Source organism: Syngnathus typhle, linkage group LG16 (assembly GCF_033458585.1).
Source record: "Syngnathus typhle isolate RoL2023-S1 ecotype Sweden linkage group LG16, RoL_Styp_1.0, whole genome shotgun sequence".
Classification (NCBI taxonomy): Eukaryota; Metazoa; Chordata; class Actinopteri; order Syngnathiformes; family Syngnathidae; genus Syngnathus; species Syngnathus typhle.
Window position 1 is genome coordinate 6,325,275 of NC_083753.1, and position 23,107 is coordinate 6,348,381.

The following is a 23,107-nucleotide window of genomic DNA, read 5'->3' on the forward strand; positions in this document are numbered from 1 at the left end:
ATCTGTCAGAGGGGTTACACAAAACCTGCTGATTACATAAACTGTGTACCGTAATTTTCGGACTATAAGTCGCGTTTTTTTCTCATAGTTTGGGTGGGGGGGCGACTTATACTCAGGAGCGACTTATATACATATATATGTTTTTTTTTTCACTTTTTTGGGCATTTTATGGCTGGTGCGACTTATAGTCCGAAAATTACGGTATATTTTTACCTTTTATTTGATTTGATTCCTTGCAAAAAGCTTGTTTGAGGTGAATTATTGCCAATTTTTTATTTATTTGATTTTATTATTATTAGGGATGACCATAACCAGTAGAATATTTCATAAGACAAATTGACCCGGACAAAAAAAAATGCATCATGTCTTAACGCTACAATACCGCAAGCACCAAGCTTCTCCTAGTAATCAAACACCAATTTAATTTGATGTTCTTCCCTTGCAAAGTATGTGCAGCTATAGGAGTAGGAAGGCAGGCGGGGATCCTATTTTTACTTTTTTACTGTATGCTGACACACTTGCATACACACATTGTGAGTTACAGCGGTTATCATACACATGGCGTAAAATGTGCGCGACACTCCTCTGGCACCTCAATGTGTTATCTTCCTCCCATATGTGTACCTCAGGGCCGTTTGCAGTCTTGGTAATAGACTCTCTCAGTTTCTCAGTTCCACAGTCACTGTCATAGCTGGAGGGACTCAAGGGAGGTGGCGTGCACTCCTTTCTGTGCATGTGTGTGTCAAGGCCACATTTCTCCATGCCTGCCAGTCTGTCATGCTGGCGTATAACAATTAAATCCCGTTCGTACCTTACTTCACCCTGCCGCAGTTTCCCGCAGTGACTGCGACAGCGATTGCGGCATATTCCTACGTACGTGCAACACTGTCTCCTACAGGCAAGCTCCGGCCCGTACGCACGCTGGTCGTCGGCATTAGCATCCGTCTCATTATAAGTCGTGACTCGTGGACGTGACGTGATGCTCTCGACGGATATGCTCATTTATATTCAGGGAAAGGCTGTGTGTCTATCTAGGATGCTTGGCGCAGATGGCGGCTGCATCCAATAGGGTTCAGTGGCCGTCTGCGTTAACCCATTGCTTTCCTGTATAGACAACAGCTGGGAAGCTGAACATTGGCAGTTGTATCATTCCCATATGGAATAATAAGCCTGCAGGATTTACATTTCCACAAGGGAGGAAAAAAAAAGCGGCAGAGCACAAAAACAGTCAACACAGTCGATGGAGCGAGACAAAGAAAAGACGCAACCAGAATGATTCGCTGTCACTGAGAAAGAAAGGTTAATCCGTTTGAGTTGCTGCATATGATGGCAAAAGCTGCACGGTGAGGACGCCACCTCCAGAACCCTTTTGGAAATGTTTTCCCGACTGTACCCAATTATCCTTAGAGTCAATGATGGCTTCTTCTTGTCTTTACTTATACACCCTGACAGTATGGACAATATCAAGGTCACTGCTGAGATATGGATAGAATGAATAGCTCCATCGAAATGATTGTGGCGGCAGCAAGGAATATTTCGTATCAAAAGAATGTGCAGCTCGAATGTACTGGAGACGGTTTACAAGGAAAAAAAATGGTGACCCGAATTACAGTATGTTTTTTGCGGTTTGGTCCCGTTAACGAGCGACACTTTAAAGTGATTCCGCAGAAAAGATGATTGATACTAGTGTTAAAGAATACGCTGCGGATGCTGAGGCCAAAGTGCCAACCACCGTTGTCAGAGCGACGTCCAATAAGAGTGTCTTCGGCTGAATCTACTACTGCTGTGTGTGTGAGGAGTTCATGACCATTAATGTGCCTGTTTGCTTGTCAGGACTCCAATTACAGAGTGGAACAAGAGAGCGGTGGTCATGTCTATAGGTCATCACTATTGGACCAACTGCGGCCAGTTCCGACATAGCCTCTTTAATGGACACCAAGGTGTTTGGCCCATTAAGCTTCTGCGCTCCAACCATGCGGTTGGTCATCATGGAACGAGACCATTCGCGTATCATCCAAACATAACACATCATTAGCGTGTGTGTGTGTGTGTGTTTGGATAAACATGGGCATGACAGAAAGTGCAAACCTTCAGCAACGTTTCAGATCTGCTAAAATAACCGCCGTCTGAATTTCGAAAGCTCAGCGCGTACTTGGGTTTGAACGCCTACCGGACGGACGGACGGACGGATAATTTACGGCTGCCTTTTAATAAGCAAAAGAGAGAGCCATAAATAAGATCCACTAAATCATTAAACGTTAACGTCTTGTGTGTTTGGTCAGGTGACATTTATAAGTGTTTATTGTCCCCATAAAAGGCTTTTGAGAGTGCCACAGAGATCAATATCTCTTCTGTATACACGTTCTGCAATAAATCATTTGAAAGGATTCAGGTTGTCACGTCTTTCATGATGGAATTAGCAAGGGCCACTGTGTTCTTATTTTGCTGCCATCATTTTAGGAAACCCAGACTTCTGAGCTCTGAAAATGTATTTGTTCATTTTCCCACTAACTTGCCAAAGAATCAGTCAGAAGGGTTTCATTTTCTCTTTCCTTCTCTGTAGGTAGAGCAGAGGATAGATATAAAATCACTTTCAATCTCAAACTCATTTCCACCCAAAATATGTCTTGGAGCCCTCTGACCTGGAGCGTTGTGTATCTCAGTCCATCTGTTGCAGTGGCTGCTGTGTTTTACGCAGTCACAGATGACCCCGACGACACCAAGCCAGCAGCAGATGTAGCCGGCCGCTGGTGGCCCGGCCCAAACAGCTGTGACACTAAAGGTGGCTCACAATGATGGATGACTTTGGCCAAGTTGCCCCGGACCGGCCAGCTCAACAACTTTTGTCTGATATTCACTTGGTCTTTCATCTGATCACTTTGGTACTGGCTCACATCCAAAATGGGCTTTGTGGGGGGTCTCTGCAAAAGTATGGAACATTTGAAATATTTAGAATTTGTCAATATTTAAAAAAAAAAAAAAAACATGTGTGGTTTGTGTAGCTTAGTGACTGCTATAATAATAATAACAATAACAATAACAATAACAATAACAATAACAATAACAATAACAATAACAATAACAATAACAATAACAATAACAATAACAATAACAATAACAATAACAATAACAATAACAATAACAATAACAATAACAATAACAATAACAATAACAATAACAATAACAATAACAATAACAAAAACAAAAACAAAAACAAAAACAAAAACAAAAACAAAAACAAAAACAAAAACAAAAACAAAAACAAAAACAAAAACAAAAACAAAAACAAAAACAAAAACAAAAACAAAAACAAAAACAAAAACAAAAACAAAAACAAAAACAAAAACAAAAACAAAAACAAAAACAAAAACAAAAACAATAACAATAACAATAACAATAACAATAACAATAACAATAACAATAACAATAACAATAACAATAACAATAACAATAACAATAACAATAACAAAAACAAAAACAAAAACAAAAACAAAAACAAAAGCAAAAGCAAAAGCAAAAGCAAAAGCAAAAGCAAAAGCAAAAGCAAAAGCAAAAGCAAAAGCAAAAGCAAAAGCAAAAACAAAAACAAAAACAAATATAAAAATAAAAATAATAATAATAATAATAATGCTGACTCCTCACCACCTACCCAGGATTCTTCTCATAGGCTCCAGCTCACCCGTGAGCCGAATCAGGACCAGCATAGAACATGAAAAACAGTACAGAACATGAATAGACGGGCCCCATTATAATACGAGCACTATTTACTGCCTGACTGATGCTATTCATGACGGGAAAATTCTTATGCAGCTCTCTGATCTCATTCGATTGCGAAATTCGACTTAATGTTGCGGTGAGGGTCTTTATGTGCGCTATGACTTTGTAGTGACTGAAGTCAAATTAAAGGGTGCGATGGGTTAATGCTGACATGAAGGACTTCAAATGTGAATTGAAAGTGTGAAAAAGGCCTTTTTTTTTGCTATTTTAAAATAGCACAGACACCGGATATGTTTTCATCCGACTGCCAAGTCCAATTACATCATCCCTTGAAAATCAAGAAGGGCTCTTTCTTAGCCATCATTACAATTACGAAATATTCACAAAGTAAACCATTAAGAAATTGCTTAAGAATGACATTTAAAGCAATTTTAGTTGAATTGCTCTTTTAATATATTGTCAAATTATCCGTTAGACTGAATACAAACAAGGCGTAAATCGAAAAAGGGATGAAATGCAGCAAACCTAAAAACAAAAGTAGGAAGGAAGGAAGTCGTTTTGGAGTTCAAGCTGAGAAACAAGCTGATGGGAGGGAAAGGATGCTGCGGCTTCTTCTCGCTCCACCCCATCCAGCTTCTCCTCTCACCCCCCCTGCCGAGAAGTCAGCTTTCATGTTCTTTTCAAAGTCTCAGGTAATATTACCCCGGGCAACCTTGACAGAGCCTGGGGCAAAGGCAGCCGTTGGCTTCGGCACCTGTGCAAACACTCAGCCGTGTGGCGGCGGCGGCGGCTAAGACGATCGCTGCAAAGCGTGCACATGCATTAGCATTCACACAATCACTTGCCTAGGGTAACACACACACATACACTTCGGTTGTCTCCACACCGTCGCTGTCATTAAGACTCATTAAGGCGGATGGTTTTATTGAAGGCGGTTGTGTTGAGGCATCCTCTGAATTATTTATATCTGCTCTCATGCACACACACACACACACACACACACACACACACACACACACGCCCGCCATATACACACACTTATTGCACATGCAGGAAGCTGTAGCAGAGCAGAGCTGCATAGCCTATATAGGTCACTTCCTTCTCCACCCACATCACACTGAAAGTGGAACTGGAAGGCAGGAAGGAGAGAAAGATGGAGACAGAGAGCTTATTATAGCACAATCGCAGACACACACCGACCGCCCGCCATTGAGGTCCCGGTAGATAAAGGTGTGTCCACCTCAGAGACATGACTGTCATCGCTATGAATGAGTGTCTTGCACTTACTTGTAATTAAATGCTGAAACTGTTGGGACAGTATGAGGGTAATAATAATTGGGACACACCTGATGTACGGTTTTATTATGAATTGAAAAAAATGTGGCTAGTCACATTAAGTGGGCCTTTCACAGGGAACGCCAAGGGTGGAAGATTTAAATGAAGTCCAACCAATCAAAGGGGACCAAAAATAGATGGGCATTTATAGATTCATAGATTCCATGCAATATTCATCACATATAATAAGGGTTAAGTATTCATAATTATGGGGAGACAATAGAGGAAGGCGCTTTGGGTAAATGCACACTGGAGAATATGACAATTAGACTTTTTTTTTTTCCAAATTATTACTTGTGACGTTTGATTATTATTTGGCTAATGTTCCTGTCAAAAGTGAACAATGCTCATTCGGAGTGTGTGAAAAGGGTTAAGGGTCTGTAAAATGGACTGTTGGTATATTGTACAAGATGAAAACTCACCTCGTGGAGACTGCCAAGAATACGACAAGTTGCAGGAATTTCTGTCACATACTTTGACTTCATTGACTTCAGTTGTCTGGGCTATGAAGTCGTGGAGCAAACTGGAACGCTTATCTGAAAAGAAAAAAAAAATCCAAGCTTGGTTACAGTTTACAAATTTGACGTTTCCCAAACGTGTCAAGATCCAATGAAATCTTTGAACAAATGTTAGGGGCAAAGCCGGTGTTTGAAACTGAATACTTACAATAAAGCATGGTGGTGGCAGAATCCTGCTTTGGGGCTGTTTTTTTTTTTTTTTTGCTGGATCTGTTGTCAAGGCGGAGAGAATTATCAACAGTTTCAAATATCACCAATGCAAACGCAAACCTTCCGGCTTCGGTTGGAAAAAAAGAGATGGAGTCGGATAAGATGCTTTTCACTTCAAACCTGGTTTTTTTTTCCTTCTTTGGCTTCAATTGTCTAGTTAGCTTCCATATTTTGCTTACAATGTATTTCTTTAACACACTGGCTGGAACCCTCTTCAACATCTCAAGGCACAAAAAGAAAAAGAACTTCCATGGCTTCCAGTGTCGCTTGTGCAAGGTCATTTTTAAATGTATTTCACCATCAAAAGCAGTCAAATCACCTTTATTATTGTTCCGACTATCCTATTGGCTGGGACTGGAACCACGTGAATTGGAGTGAAGTGAGAAAAGAACACACCTTGAGTGAAGCACTGCATCTTTTTCAATAGCAAGGCCTTTGCTTTTTTTTTTTTTTCCAGACCAGAGCAGCAAATGAGAGACTATCCCAGTTTGACGGTTAAAACTGTGACGTGTGTGTGTGTGTATTGTTGAGCTCACAGGGCCAATATCAAAGCAAAGGTTCACTGGTTCTCCGTGTCACCTGGGTTCCTCTGTCCTCACCTGATGTCTTGTCACTGACCCAAATGTCAAGTGCATCTGTGTTCAAGTGTGTGTGTGTGTGTGTGTGTGTGGTCAAGCTAGAAGAGGAGAAGACAGATCTGGGTCAGGCAGCTCCCACGAGAGTGTCAGCGCGCTCGGCGGCAGATGACATGTCTGATGTGAGCGAGCGAGAGAGCGAGAGCGAGAGAGCAAGAAGCAGAGGGAGCGAGAGAAAGAAAGAAAGCGTGAGCATGCAGCCAGACAGTGGAACAGGCAAGGGTCACAGGAGGACGACATCATCGCATGAGCTCACACTCATGCACATAGCACGAACACACACAAACGCACACTCCGCTTGAATTAGTGCAGAAATGCAGTCAGGCTCAAACTAGCATACAAACGGTCAATGACATCACACAGCAGAATTTATATTCTCACTGAAATCAATTTGGAGTCGTCGATCGGCTTACCGTGCATGTTTTTGTTTGCCAATGTGGGAGGGAACACAGAAAGTCTACGGAATCGAACCCTGCACCTCGAAACAGCGAGGCGGACAAACGAACCGGTGCCATTAACAGTTCTGAAGGAAAGCCCAATTGCATCAGATCGCTATTTATGGGTTAAACCAAGAATATTCTTGCATGACTCGAAGAGCCACACTTTAATGAAGTTTTTAAAAATACTGAGCGGTCACGGAGTTGTGAACTTTGCCACTTTGCGGCCAAATTGCTTTTAATGGATTTCACGGGGAATGGTCCATGTGTCGTTTGATTGACAAAAATGTTTGCGGGTTTGTTCCACGCACCATCGATCAAACGCATACAGACGGTCACTCGGTGTCGCCGGGACTTCATCGACGGACTCGCTGGCCACTTTAATTATTAATCGGTAAAGCTCACACACGGGAGCTGGAGTCACAACTGTGAAGTTTTCATTCGTTGTCGGCCGAGTACAAATATCACGGGTTAAGTGGCCCCTGAGTAATTAATTACCTGGCGACTTGATTGTAAAAAGAGAAATTCAATGAACAAAATAGCTCCATTATTAGTTATTAATACAGCTCACACGAAAAAATTGGCCTGCAAATTGAATGACGGTGTCATGTGAACATCTGTGACTTCATATAGCCGCCATTAGAGAGTAAATGTCAACATTCCACATGAGAAATGAGCGCAATTAGAGCTTTTGAAAGCTACATATGCGTTGGTTAGTGGCGAGGGTCATAAATAATGCTGTGCTTGTTCATTCATTAAGGGACAATGGCTTTGGATGAAGGAGCTGGATGATATTAGCACCTCTATTGTGGTCTCTTTGACCCCGACCAATAAAAGGTCAGTCCGTAATCTACGTCAGTGGTGCCTTTGTAAATGTAATTGATGAATGAAATAAGACCTTTAAGTCGTCAAAGGGATGGAAGCATTTAGTTGAGTAGGAATGATTCATTGATTTATTAACATTATATAGAGAGCTCTGTACAGCGTGATGCTTTCAACATGGTTGGTTTCTATTTTGATCTATCTAGGCTGTTTCTGAATAAGAATCGGCTGGAGTATTTTAATGTACAGTACGTTACAATTATAATATATCAGAGATGAGATTTTAGCATTTCCCCATTTCTCCTTTTATTCTATGTATTACATTTTTAGAGATATTTGTCTTATTGGAATTTAATTATCTTTGTGTGTTTAATCAAGCAAATGTGTTGAAATATTGTACTGTATGTAAAAATAGCACTTTCAAGAAGACATATTTTCTTACTAAATGACTTAATGCAGACACAAAAATTCAAAGTCCCTTCCACGAGCTGTTTATCTTCTGCAGAAATGATGAAATTATAAATAAGTAGCTTAGGGCAATCTGGAGCTTTGGGCGACTACAGGGTACTTTCAGCTAATATCAAAAGCGATGAGTTGATGTTTTACAGTATAGATGCTGCTGCGGAGATTGTGGAGCAGAAAACACTGCCGCTCACGAGAAAGTAAGAAAGTAACATTTACAAGTGCTACGAATATTTTCTTCCAAATTGACTCCTGTTGTTATTGTCAATCAATGCAGTGGGTGGAAAAAAAGTCTTCAGGCTCATGTCGACAACTTCCTGCCCGAGCAAGACCAAACTAAGTCAGGGGTCGAAGAGTTTCGAAAAATAAAGTAAGATTTAAAATAAGAATATGATATAGGGACAAGATGTGCATGGTTGTGGATTTCATGAAGCCCACTATCAACCCTGGAGGGGACTGGGCTTCCTTCCTCCACTTCACGCGTACAGATCACGCCGCTCTCGTCACCTCCCATGGGTGCTGGCTGCGGACCTCTTAACTCCCCTTCTATGGCTGTCAGTAATTCTCTTCTCTTGCTCTGTCCGCTCTCCACCCACAGTGCAGAGAATCATGTTAAAGCGTGAGCTTCATTTCAAGCAGGCAAAAAAAAAAAACTATCCTCCATGCAAATGAGTCAGATACACTGAGGTGAGGTTGTAATTATCAGCGGAAAGCTGAAGCCTCACAAGCAATGGATCCATGTTGCATTTAGGAATAAATAATTGAATTATTTTGAATTTCATTTCATCAAAATTATTAACTTCCTACTAAATTCATGAGAAATTCCTAATTCCCAAGTTTTTCCGGTGACACTGAACATCTCACTGAACTCTTAACGGGAACGTTTAATTAAGTCACTGATTGTGGGTGGATTGTATTTACATGAATTACAGTTTTGGGAAATCCACCATACGTCCGTCCGCTCACAACAGGATCTGGTATTTGAGAGTACGGGGGACCCTGTTGATGACTAAGCGGCCGTCGTAGCTGAGCGAGGCGAAGAGCCACGGATCGGCCGATGACCACTCAGCTGCATATACGCTGTCTTCGTGCTCCTCGTAGGTGGACACCACGCTGTCTTTCAGAGGCTCCTTGCCCCTGCAACACAAGCATGCAGAACATATGAAAAAAGCTGCAAGATAGGGGAAAAAAAAATGAGACGAGATGTTTATATCTTGTACTGTTAATAATATTACGTATGAACCATGTTAGCGCAACCCCGTTCCATTTGTTGTGAGGCTTCACAATCACGTTCCTATAATATCGCTAACAATTAAATGGATAATTAATTCCATCAAGGACGGTCCTTTGCTGGTGTTCCTGCTTCAGTGATTCAGCAGTCAGGATAAAACTCCACAGTTGGAGGAGTTAGACTGGATATAAAATGTTCAAAGGCTTGGTTTATGTGATTTATAAAACTTTTTTCCAGTTTTTCCCACAATTCATGTGATCTGTAGTCTGTACAAGTGAATTAAAAAAAAAAAAAAAAGACTGTAGATTGTTTACTTTGTTATATCTTAAGCGTCGAGCATGTTATTGTTGGAAATGCTATTAAAGTCTTCTGCGATCATAATTTGCAATATATTTAATACAAAATCATTTTTAGAGAAGCCTCAATTAGTCTTGAAAATGGGCTATTTACAGTATGAAGCAATATTTCAGTTTGGTAAGCAGGAAAGCTGCAGTTGGGTAAGCACGATGGATGATTCAAAGGAGGACTGGACTCAACTTTTTTTTTTTTTTTTTACTCTTGGCCATTCAACCCTGCACGACAATTCTTAATAATGCCCATTTCTGTCTGACCCTGATGCTTCAATTTCTCATGTAACATTTTGTTGCTCTTACTTATCATCTTGGTGGTTGTCCTCCCCCTCGCTGAGATCCTCATCATCCACCAAATGGCCAAATGGCTCCGAGGAGATGGACACCATGTTGGAGAGGATGAGGCGGCTGTCGCTGCTGGCCGTCAACACCAGCTGGTCGTGGCTGTGGTTATAGCGGACGCTCCACACCCTACCACCCAAAAAGAGTAGTTGAGGGGAAAACCGTGACAAACTCAACTATGGCAATTCATCTCTGGTTTGATAAACAACAATTTGCATACACTCCTCCCAGAGCAGGGAAAATAAACTGCACGGCAATTTTAGGCATTTCCTAGGAGTGCCCAGTTGGTCGATCAGCTTTTGTTTGAGTTGCCCATCTAGTTTGTACCCCATTTTTGCACACACAAACTTGAGTACCGTAAATTCCGGACTATAAGCCGCGACATTTTTCCAAAGTTTTGAACCCTGCGGCTTTTAGTCCGGTGCGGCTTATATAAGAAAAAAACTAAAATATCCCCCAATTTTAGCTGGTGCGGTTTATAATCCGGTGCGGCTAATAGTCCGGAATTTACGGTAAATTAGGCCCTTAATATATTAAAATGTGGCATGATTGATCAAATCTGTGGATCAAACAGTAAGAGAAAAATGGCCAAATGGCTCCGAGGAGATGGACACCATGTTGGAGAGGATGAGGCGGCTGTCGCTGCTGGCCGTCAACACCAGCTGGTCGTGGCTGTGGTTATAGCGGACGCTCCACACCCTACCACCCAAAAAGAGTAGTTGAGGGGAAAACCGTGACAAACTCAACTATGGCAATTCATCTCTGGTTTGATAAACAACAATTTGCATACACTCCTCCCAGAGCAGGGAAAATAAACTGCACGGCAATTTTAGGCATTTCCTAGGAGTGCCCAGTTGGTCGATCAGCTTTTGTTTGAGTTGCCCATCTAGTTTGTACCCCATTTTTGCACACACAAACTTGAGTACCGTAAATTCCGGACTATAAGCCGCGACATTTTTCCAAAGTTTTGAACCCTGCGGCTTTTAGTCCGGTGCGGCTTATATAAGAAAAAAACTAAAATATCCCCCAATTTTAGCTGGTGCGGTTTATAATCCGGTGCGGCTAATAGTCCGGAATTTACGGTAAATTAGGCCCTTAATATATTAAAATGTGGCATGATTGATCAAATCTGTGGATCAAACAGTAAGAGAAAAATATTGAAATAATTCTTCTGTCTCCGTCACAAACACACACACATTTCCACACTGCTGCAGTACACGGTGTTCAGCTCTTGGCAGTGCCTGCAGCTTCACAGAGCAGGGGAGAAGAACCGAGCCAGGCACGTCGGGCCGACGCCGGTTAAACTTTTGCTGTCAGAAGGAGTAACTGCCTATTTAAAATGTAATTAGCGTATAACTGCATTTTATTGCACCAGAAGTACTTAGGCCATTCAATTATTTAGGAGATAAAGCCATTAATAAAATAAGACACCAATCAACAGTGGTGCAGAGGAGTTTTCAGGGTTTCTGCTTTCTCCAGAAATAAACAAGGGGAAAAAAAGGACAGACGCATTTCCATCCATCGTCAAGACATGATGCAGTATTAATCAGATTTTTATAAATCGCTCCCTTTCGCCATCAGTCCTTCCTCTTTAATAGGAAGACTTGAATATCAGGAGCTTTTTTTGGGGTATGCAAAAACACAGTCTACCCACCAATGAGAGTGTTCCTCCAGGGTTTTGACGGGCTCCTGGACGTTACGCACATCCCAGAACTTAACTTTGCAGTCGTCTCCGCAGCTGGCCAAATAATACTGCTTGTTTGGGTTGAAGTCAAGGTCACGTACCAGCTGCCCATGGGCGTTCTCGATACAGTAAATCTGACTGAGGAGGAAAGAGAGACAGAGATGAGGGGAAGGTTTTTCAAAAAGTTGGGCGAAGATTAAAGGATAATAGGGAATAGCAATTAGAAAAAGATACGGGAAAGGAGTAAGGAAAGAAGTTGATTTAAAAGAACAATAAAAAGTGAGAGAGAGAGATTCACGCTGTCCAGACATTCCCAAGTGTGAGTCTGTCAGCCAAAGCCAAGCTCAATAAAGAAGCTGACACCCGATGTTGGTTTATCATAAAGGCAAAAACCACACAGCTCCGGGTTCCTGCTAGTCCAAGTTCATATCATGGCATGGCGGTGGAACAGAGAAGTCTGCGTCCATCTATTTGGTCAAATTCGACACCTCCAAAGACTTTCACATTTACTGCGTGACTGAAATGTAACATTTGAAATACAGTATAATAGAAATAATATACTATCATTATTTATAAACAAACAGCCATTCAGTGTATTTATATATATATATATATACTTCTTTTTGTCGTGGTATATTAAATAACAGTTTGCTAATTAGAGATTCTCACCACGGTGGCTCGACTTCTCCCTTAAGCGTGGATAAATGAAAGAAAACAAAAGACGAGAAAAAGTTTCTATCTTCAAAAACCATTTCCTCTCCAGACTCGCCTAATAAAGCTCAGCTTGGTTGGGTTATGTTCAGCAGAGTGGAAAGCCTCAAGTGTTATGGCCCAGCTGGATGCCAACAGCAGATAGCTAGCTAGCTCGTCACCCCTCTGATCACATTAGGCAATTAACATGCTAATTAAAAATCTCATTAAAATAAGGGAGGTATAAGAGAATGACCTGGGGCAAACTGCTGGGCTTCAATTAGGTCAAGACAGCTAGAAGCTTTTGTGCGACACAATGTATAATAACAAGTCGAGTGACTATACATCATCATGTGTGAATCAAGCGTATACATAAAAAGTGATCCTGTTAAAAAGCTCACCTTTAACCTTTATAGCTTTTATGAGTTGTGTTCAAATTCTTCCAATTTCTATGGGATATTTTCAATATCTAATGCATTTGTCATAATAAAAACAGCTGATTTGGAATTGATGCTTTCATCAATGTCTGTTATGTATCCGTGGAACAAAAGGAAGTACCGTATTTTCCGGCCTATAAGGCGCACCGGACTATAAGGCGCACCTTCAATGAATGGCCCATTTTAAAACTTTATCCTTATATAAGGCGCACCGGACTATAAGGCGCACCATTAATGCATCATGTCAGATTTTTAATCCAAATCAAATCATTCTCCATTTTATCTTTTTTATTTCAACTTCAGACGGAAACAAATTACTTTATAATCATAAAATAATGATCCATAGTCTTTTTGAGTCATGATTCATAGTCTTCAGCGGGCCACTTATGATTGATTTCATGACACAATGCTTTGGGCCAGTTTAAATTGAGGAATTTGGTCCATATATAAGGCGCACCGGGCTATAAGGCGCACTGTTGGTTTTTGAGAAAATTTTAGGTTTTTAGGTGCGCCTTATAGGGCAGAAAATACGGTATTTGATATTTGAGTAGCTCCAGTGGCAGCAAATCACCTTTACCCATCTTTCCATTTACAAATGTTAATTGAAAAATCAAACATTTTTAAAGTGATTATGTTGACATTTCTTTCTCGGCGAGGCCATAAAAACAAAAGGATAACAAATCACGATTCAATTGTAGAGCAACAACGATCAACCTGAATATTGATTTTTAAGAGAAATTACTTTCAAAGCTTCTTTTTTGGGCTGTCACGTCACATGTGTCACTATTTCATGTGCTCCGTGAAGACTGCTGTCAGATTGTCATCTCTGTAAACATCAACAAGAGACCAGCTTCCAAAGCATTAGGGTTTATTTCGAAATACTAGTTGTTGAATCTTGTAATCAAAAGTATTTGTCAACGTTTTCTTTTCGCTTGCACCACATTGTATTGAAATCTCTCCCCGTTCTTCGTATTCAAACGTCATAATCCCATTCCGTGTCAGGTGAGTGGTGGAATCCGCATCAGGCACAAAACGGCACGTTTGAGCCGAGTCCAAACGTCACTTTTACTTCAAGTAACAATTTCATGTTTAATTTTGAAGCCGAGGCACATGATTTATTCACGGGGCTCTGGTCTCCTGTGTAAAAGCTGTGACCCCGGGCTCAGGGGTGGCTAGTGTTTAACCCGTTCCAGCGTGGAATGGGACGTGCCTGCCATGTGAAAAGGAAATGGAGCAGGAAATTGGGTTTGTTTCGCCTTTTCCCTCTCCGGTGTCACTAAGCAATCCCCGCTACACACACATGAACACAAAGCAACACGCTCACACATCCACTCCCTCGGCTCCAGCTAATAGTGGAGAGACCTGGGACTTTTTTTTTTCCATGTGCACCAAGTGTGTGTTTGTATGATTGTGGGGGATTATCGTCGTGTTCTGCCTAAGCCACCAAACACACTCAATCTACTGTCATTCAGCCAGCAAGGCTGAGAGTGTGTGATGGGGGTTGATGGGGGAACAGGGGACCTATTACACACACTGTTAGGCACTAGCAGATAAAAAAAAAAAAAATACTCACAAATACTCTTGTGTCTAAATGCGGAAAATGCAAAAAAAAAAAGTAGAGCAGCAAACAATCACATAAATGTTTCCATCAAAATCAGAAAACATTGGACTGGGATTCATAAGTTATTCACAAATCCTTACTTCAAGCACCGAAACTTGTGTTAAAAAGTCTCTCGAGTGCTAAGAATTTGTGACTTTTCAGTCTCTCTGTGATTAAACACTCTTCCCACCCTCTCACACGGTGCACACCCCAAAAATCCAAACTTGAGCTGCATTGGAATGTTGCATTTTTTATATTTGTCTCATACAAAGAAATCTAAAAGATTACCGTAATTTTTGGACTATAAGTCGCGTTTATTTTTCATAGTTTGGGTGGGGGGGGCGACTTATACTCAGGAGCGACTTATATACATATATATGTTTGTTTTTTTCACTTTTTTGGGCATTTTATGGCTGGTGCGACTTATACTCCGGTGTGACTTATAGTCCGAAAATTACGGTACTTGGCAAAAAAAAAGACACAAAATAGTGAAATTGTGGACATTTTTGTCACACGGATAGTGATGAGCAAATGAAGCTTCAGATTTGCTTCATGAGCTCGTTTTTTTTTTCACTCCTCTAAATGGTACACTCTGTTTAACATTGAATTCATTTATCCAAACCAACAGTGGCATGATTTCTGTTGACCATCAGAGAGTTGGTGTGAATACTCAGGCCCGTGGAAAATTAGAAGGAACATTGATTCTCACAATGTGACTGGATACACAAATTCCAGAGGAAAACCTGGTACACAAAACCTCCTACTGGCTTAGTCTAGCCGATAAATCTCTCTGCTGAGGGAATCGACTGGAACAGACGGTCATAGTCACACAGACACACACACACAGACACACACACACAGCCTCTGTTTCTATGACAACTGCTGTGTGAAAGGATGGGGAGAAGGAAAAGAAAAATCGAACGAGGAGAGCAATCATTTCGTTGCTGTTCGAAATTAAAGCCTGGCTTTGAGATTGGGCTGGCAGACAAGGATGACAGGATGGCAGGTTTGGAGGGAGGTACATCAGATGGGGAGAAATAATAACGAAGAAAGATAAACAGGTACACAAACGGAGAGACGTGGTGAATAATTCATTGTCGTTGTCGCTTTTTTTAAATTAATATTTTGAAAGTGACATCCATTGAGAATTCGTGTCAAACTGCCTTTTACGGGCATGCACAGTTTTGGGCAGTTCATCTTAATGTTCAAACAAAGTGGTCTCGTTCTTTTGTCCTCATTGCAACGTTCAGAATCACCAAGTATGATAAAAATTGCAGAAATGGGATATTTTGGGTTAAAACACAAAGAAAATGTAAACAAATACATTGAAGCAAAAAAAAAACAACGATTTTTTTTAGATTGAGTAGAATATTTTTTCGCGGCGATGTTAAACCGGAATTGCTCATGCAAAAGAAGGGAAGATTAAACTCCGCATTAGTCTGCAGGGCTAATGTGAACAATACATTATGTAGAAATTGATCCACTCCACTAGCAATGTCTTCAATAACGCTAAACTCATTGTTCATTTTTATTCTGCCGTCTGCCTAAGGTCACGAATACAAGTCTCTAAATATCCGTCCAATAGAGTCACGGTGGCTGGAAATCTATGAAAAGGTTAGCTAGAACTGATTTGACTGCTGCAAGGTTCCAAAGGTCACTCGGAAATCAACTCTAACATATGTAAAAGTAGATTTAAAAACTGTTGAGTTTTTTCGCGTAGTTGTCTACTGAAATGGACCAGTGCTTTGAGTTAAGAGCACGGAACTAATTGGGCTTCTATCTCAAGGCACGTTAAAAATACAAATGAACTGGAAAGTCTTCCGAAAGTTCCAATCCATCAAAATCAAGCGTTGTGATCTTTAAAGATGAGACAATGTTTTTGTGGCTAGCCAAAATAAAGTGCGGAGGAAGTTTGTTACAAGGCGGAGTGATAGCGGAGTTTCATCCATTCTATCAGGGCTTGCGATACACATCTTGTAAATACATTCTCTTCTTGTCTATCTCCTTCACCGAGCGCCCCTCTCAATCTCCTCTGCACTTTGCTGTTATCATGGTGATCGATGGCAAGGTGATTATTATTCCTCGAGTACAGCCCCCCCCCTCACGGACATGTGCTGACCTAACACATCATCATCGTATAGATCACAAACAAGCACAACATACGCAAATCTACTAACAACCTGCAACATTTGCATAAACATGGTTTGTGATTAGAGTCACGCCCATTTTTTTAAGTCACGAGAGAGTTGAATGATGAATGAGAAAATTCCTGAACCAAAACTCACCCCATGGTACGGAGGTCCCAGCCTCTTATGGCCGTGTCACTTGCAGTGGCAAGTTGGCTGCAGTTATGGTGAGGGCTCCATTTGCCTGAAGTGAACTTAAGTTGCCCCTTTCCCTCAAGCATAGCAGTACTGGAGACCTGCAAAGAATCAAAAAGCAACCTCATTAACACCTCCAAGCAGCCATTTAGAATTGTAGCCACATAGCTCAGCCAGTGTCCCACCCCCTCTTGCTTATTTTTTACTTCTCTTCTATAGATATTTTTTTAATTGATCTGTTCAGGTTAGATGTGGCTTTGAAAAAATGTGTCCTTTATTTACGCCACAAAAAAAAAGGCATTTGAGCAGGGGTGTGTAGACTTTAAATATCCGCTGTATGCGGATGAGCCTCTTTCATATGCATATACGGTTATGCCAAAAAACACATTGATGAAATGATAATCCAGGCCGAGGGTTTGAAATGAACACATAAAGATAGAGGGTTAGGGAGACAGGAAAACCGGGATGAGAAGGGTGGCAGGAAGAGAGAGAGGTATTAGCATTCTCATCAGTACCAGAGGAATTTGTCTTGACTGCCAAGCTTTTTTTTTCCCTTCTTTTTCATTCCCGCTCTCCTAATCAAGCGCACTCTCTTCCCACATCCATACGTCCTGCTCTGCCTCCCAGCCTACATCTTTCCAATCAAGCTTGGCCGTCCATTGCTCCCTCCATCTTCCTTTTCTCATTATACAGCCTCCCACGATTACTTTCCAACTCTCCTCTTCTCCCTTGATATGGGCTTTAATACCTCTGCTGTCCAGTGTTGGTGTCAAAAGATAGGATTAAGACCTCACGTGGTGGCCCTGTGCTTGTACTTGACCTCACATTGAGGTCACTACTTACCAGAGCGCACGCAATCTGAAAGCAGTTGGCCAAGTAAAACATTTAGAAATGATGTCCATTACTTCTCTACACAAGTAAATTGGAAAAAAATGATCGACAAACATTTGTAAATTTGGATAAAATCTTGACAAGCCGGACCAACTCATTCCTGATTAATGAACAAGTGGTTCTCTAGATGAAAAATCTTGTCAAAGGTCTTCCCAAAGTGTTTGCAAAATAATGAAAGCTGAGCTCGTATGGTATTGAAAAAAAAAACCCAACTATTTACAATCAAATTTTGCAACTTCAGGTAATGTATGTAGAAGACGGACGGGGGTGGCGTTATTCTGAGCCGAGTAGCAGAGCAACGACGATTAGCGGACCCAGCTAGTGTCACAGGAATTGTTCACCTGATAACATCCAGACAATATGGTGTTTATCAAATAATGAGGATACTATTGTGAGATATGCAGTGTGTTTGTTATGCAGTTAACAGTGCACCGTGTGTGTAATCGTTTGTGTGTCTTACTGTGGCCTGCGTGGAGCTCTCTTGCAGATCCCAGAGAAGAATATGGTTATCAGCCAATGAAATCACACGCTTGCCATCTCCCATTGGCTCCCACAGTACGCTGTGGATTGATTCAAAAGACACACACGATTTTTTTTTTTCTTTTTAAACACATCAACGAGTGTAATCGCTGAAAACTATCTGTACAATCTCATAAGATGCAAAATATGATGGCATCATCTACTGAACTATATATACGGTAAGGCGATGCAGACCAAAGCTATTCTGTTCCAGAAAATAGCCAGCTTTGTCAAACTGACCCAACTTCCTGGGTCGACCCAATTCCAAACACAAAATGGGTTGTTTTTAAGCAAGCCACGTTTGCGATACGCCACCCTCCATCTTTATCGCTTCCTCGCGCGGTTACAGTATGCATCACTTTTACTGATTGGCATCTCTAAAAATGATAGCAATCGAGAGATAGTGATGAACGCTGGACTGAAATGAAAAATGAGCATTGATTTCCTTTCTCATAGCCGCTGAGTTTTCGGGAGGCATTGTGCCGTACAAAAGACTCGGCCTGTGACGAAAACTGGAGAAGTGGGCCGGTCGATAGTCTGAGTGCCACAAAGTCAAACAATATTCAAATGTCAGGGACGTAGAAAAATAAATAAATAAATAACCCTGAAAAAAAATAAGAATAGACAAGAAAGATACTGTAGATGGATTAGCGAGATAAAGAAAGAGAGGCAACATCAGCCGGCTGATAGATTGATAGATAAAATATGATCAATACCAATCAAATAGTGCTTTAACGTTTACCAGGCTGCGTTGCCGTGGGCACCGTCGTCTAGGTGACAAAGCAGTTCCAAGTTTTGGGGATTGTGAGCGGAGTCATCAGGTGACTCTTGGCTTCCTGTTTCCCAAGTGGGGGGCATCCGCCATACTGCTGCACAGGACACCACACGGCTGTCGCTGGCTGCAGAAGATTGGACAAATTGAATTATTCATAGAGAGTCAAATCAAATAAGTAGAGCCTACCAAAGTCTTACAAGCAACACATACTTGAATGTTTGGTGAAGGAAAACAAAATGCATCAATGGAGGGGGACGTACTTTTGTTGTAGCAGGTGCTCAGTACGTCTTTGTCTGCAGGACTGGCATCGATGTTCCAGATCTCTCCAGCTTGGTGGAGAAGGACGTTCTTATTAATGATGTTATTCTCGTCATCAAAGTCAATGATGTGGATCTTGAAGGAAAGACAACAGAAACAGTGACGAGGTTGCTAGCATCGCCATTTAAATCCCATTCATTAATTCATCAATAAAAGACTTGAAAATAAAGTATGACATAACTACCGTAATTTTCGGACTATAAGTCGCGGTTTTTTTCATAGTTTGGGTGGGGGGGGGGCGACTTATACTCAGGAGCGACTTATATACATATATATGTTTTTTTTTTCTTCACTTTTTTGGGCATTTTATGGCTGGTGCGACTTATACTCCGGTGCGACTTATAGTCCGAAAATTACGGTAAGCATTAAAATGATGTTGAAAATGATGTTGAAAATGCCAAAAGGTGCTTCAGAAATGCACTCCTGTTTAATACAGTATATTTATCATTCATTTCGCTCCGTACGATGATGAGTTCGCCAAGGTTGGCGCCAGCAACACGTCAGCCAGCTTGTCAGTACTGCCGTTATATAGTTGGGCCCGTGAGCACACTTGTACATCACTGCAGTTAAATCCGGCCAGTAAAGATTTACAAGGGATGCAACCCTTCAACTATATTATTAATACCGGGTGCATCTGAGAAGGCAGGTTCTTGACCCGTGATATTACTTAGGCCTTGGCTGATGTTAAAAACAATCAACAGCTATCTAAAAGTCCAACAAGGTAAACTTTTATTTCATAACCTTCACGTTTTACTGAGGGACTTTCATTACGTAGGAATCTATTCAACACGGACGGGGGCCTTCGGTTGAATTCAGTTCAGGGCTTGCCGTGCTGTAAAAAGTGACGTTCTCTCGGGTTCATCAGACAACTAAAGGCAATGGCGGATTCCACTTACAATGTCACCCAGGACTGTAAATGGGGATGCCCCCGGACAGTAACTCCCACTCATTGTGCCTGTTTGCCATATACAGGCTTAACGGAAAAGGAGGGGAAGAGCAAGCATCGTGGCGTCAGAGTCCCTCGACCACCTCAAAGTCACCAAGGCGGCTATTAACCTTGGCTTGGACTGCATCAAGCAAGAAAAAAAAAAATTAAGCAAAGTTATAATTTAATGGTGCTGGGGGAGCGGTACAAATAAATTCACACCGACGGGGACGGGGTAATTGGAGGGCCTTAGTAATCGGGTCCTGCCGAATAAACCCAGGTGAGGGGAAAGAGAACCTCCAAGCGGCCCACCCCCCCTAGGTGATTTATGCCTGGCTCTTCCAAGCCTGGGGAGTGACTCATAACTTTGAACCACTTGGGCACCCGGCCCAGCGCTTTTAATTATGTGCTGGAAGGGAAGCAGGGAGAGGTAGAGCTGGGAGGGGGGGGAGGTAAGTAAGGGAGGGATAAAGCCAAGCTGGCTTGTGGACCCCACTTCAGGGGCCTGTGTTCTAAAGCTCTTTAGCCGCACAGATGACAGTAAGCGCTACGGAGGAGTAGAATGCGGGTGAGAGGTGCCAAGCTTGGGCACTTTATCTCATTAGCGGCCTTAAATGCCATGCCGACACACACATTCCGATCTGTCATTGGAGCTATTGGTCTCCCAGGGATTTGAGAGGTGCAGTGCGAGTTAAGAGAGACATTTCCACCCTGCATTATGCTTAATGGGAGGTGGAGAGGCCAGAAGGCTTATGGATACAGAAGGAGCTCTCCCGGATGAAATGCCAAATCCAAAAAACATTTTTCTTACTGTTAGGACTTAGTAAACATGCAAAAAGTGGAAAGTACAAAAACATAGTTCTGAAACCACAACGATGCTGTAAAAGCTCCAAGTCATTCGTGCATGTTGACCAGCGGATCCTGACATCTTGGAAAACTCCACTATTTCCATGCGTGAGGAAGACGTGGGCTGCCTGGCAGAGAAGTGCAAAGGTGTGTGTGCAAAGAGGTGCCGTTGAGAGCAAAGCAGCTTGAGTCGACTTTAATGAGCATCGGGAGGATAAATAAAGCCACCTCTGCAGCGTGACTCGCTTCTCTCTGTTTTTTTGTTTGGCTAAAGGACTGCCACCATTGCTGGAAACGGACAATAGCGTTATCCCCGGAGGACGACAACACGTCCCGGCTGTGTCGTGACCGCGGGCAGGCGAGCAGAGCAGGAAAGGGTTAGAAACTGATTTCCAAAGGTTACGCTGCTGCCTGATGATGAAGACCTTGTCGGCAGATTTATCTTGCATGAAAAGAAAATAAACTAAAACAGTTTTTGGGAGGCTTTTATGGGGGGAAGGTGAATGCTTCAGTAAAGGAAGTGTCGGGAATAATATATTGAGTTATTGACATTGTGTGATTAGAATGAACATAGATCAAGTGCTCCTTGTCACAGTTCCCCATTTTGGACTGTTTCTATCCAAGACTTGGAAAGAGCTCGCTTCACGTTTTGTGCCAGACCATTTTCACATTCAAGTCTGCCAGAAAACAGGCTCATTTTTCTCCAGGCAGACATTTTTCGCTCTCACCGTCATCCCTCTCGGTTTCCCAGAGAGCTAATTATTTCTCCACCCGGTTAGCACCAACTGTTTCTCTCATCTGTCTCTGAAATGACCTATGCAAGATATGGATGCAGAGATGCATTCAATACAAACTCTGCTTTCTTCTCATTTACACATAAGAAGCAGTACAAACAAAAGAACACGTGAACATTTTTTATTGGCACCTCACGTAAGCACATAGAAAAGCAAAACTGCAAGCGGGCACATCGTGCTTACGTCACATACGCTCAGGAAGTCGGAGGAAGAAGCTAAGCCATTTGTTTGACGACGTGGGAAGATGGCACTAATGCAGGAGCACTGCAGATTAAAATTCAAGGCGATCACCATGGCGTGTAATTGTAGCAGACATGCTCTCTGTCAAAGCCCCCCACCCCAGTGCAGCAGCCGCATAAAACTCAAAACAGAGTTAAAATTCACATTCCGCAAATGTACCTTACTAACTTATTAGTCTTATTAGATAACTGTATTTTTAATGCATAGTTATATCAGACATTAGTCTTGAAATTATGACGAAATCAACCAAATGTTTAATGTCTCAGTGGATATTGTGAGGTTATTGCCCAAGTTTATCAGTGCATTTGTTGCTATACTTAGTACAGGGCTATTTAAATTACACTTTATAGGGGTATATACACTTTTCTTCACAAAGATAGATAACAATTTTACTTTATTTTTTTTTTTTCATTGATTAGTTTTAGTTCCTTCATGATGGGGAAAAACATTACCTCAATATAATGCCATGTACCATTTTACCAAATGGAACATCTGACAGTATGAACCAAAAATCAACATTATTAATATAATGGATAATTTGCATTTCCCCGTAAATTACAGTTTAACTTGGATCAATTTGTTGTCTCACCTGGTTGTCAAACTTTAACGACTGTGTACCCACAAGGAAACGAATAGCATCCGTTTCAGCTGTCTGTGCAGTGAGTGATCGAGCCTGCAATCAGATGAAGCATGCACGAGCAACACTTTAGATACAGCTCAATGCATCACATTAAAACGCATGACAAAAAGTGTGCAAATAAAAGCAACATGAAAACGTGCGATCATCTTTTAGCAAGGTAAAGTCAAATTCTACAATAATATAACAGCAAGATCCATACCTGGAATTCAAGACCATAAATGACAGGTGCATCATCTTCCATTTTGCATGTACTGTCGAATGAGTAAGATTAAAATATATAAACAACACGATAGACTCGTAAACAGAGCAGTTTAGAATGGAACCGATACTTCCGCGATTGTAAAAAGGCTTGCGTTGCAAGTCCGTAG

General features: G+C 41.5%; 1 protein-coding gene and 1 long non-coding RNA gene across 2 annotated transcripts; both read right to left on the reverse strand.

Annotated features, from left to right (window-relative positions):
* Positions 1-2,278: 2,278 nt before the first annotated feature.
* Positions 2,279-5,570, reverse strand: LOC133169546 (uncharacterized). Its single transcript, XR_009718426.1, has 3 exons — positions 3,650-5,570; positions 2,643-2,921; positions 2,279-2,557 (listed from the first exon to the last, which is right to left on the reverse strand). It is a non-coding gene; the product is annotated as an uncharacterized LOC133169546 (long non-coding RNA).
* Positions 5,571-7,760: 2,190 nt separating this feature from the next.
* Positions 7,761-23,099, reverse strand: eipr1 (EARP complex and GARP complex interacting protein 1). The gene is made up of 9 exons (XM_061301052.1): positions 22,939-23,099; positions 22,689-22,772; positions 19,237-19,369; positions 18,944-19,100; positions 18,143-18,242; positions 16,756-16,892; positions 11,714-11,881; positions 10,021-10,188; positions 7,761-9,273 (listed from the first exon to the last, which is right to left on the reverse strand). The coding sequence occupies exons 1-9, from the start codon at positions 22,978-22,980 to the stop codon at positions 9,099-9,101; spliced, it is 1,164 nt and encodes a 387-aa protein (XP_061157036.1). The 5' UTR covers positions 22,981-23,099; the 3' UTR covers positions 7,761-9,098.
* Between the last annotated feature and the right edge of the window lie 8 nt (positions 23,100-23,107).

Excerpts from the sequence above, each read along its gene's own strand:
- eipr1 (XM_061301052.1), bottom strand. The coding sequence starts at position 22,980 with ATGGAAGATGATGCACCTGTCATTTATGGTCTTGAATTCCAG. Across the intron at positions 19,370-22,688 it reads CGTTAAAGTTTGACAACCAG|ATCCACATCATTGACTTTGA; the intron begins GTGAGACAACAA and ends CTTTCCTTCAAG. Across the intron at positions 19,101-19,236 it reads GAGCACCTGCTACAACAAAA|CCAGCGACAGCCGTGTGGTG; the intron begins GTACGTCCCCCT and ends AATCTTCTGCAG.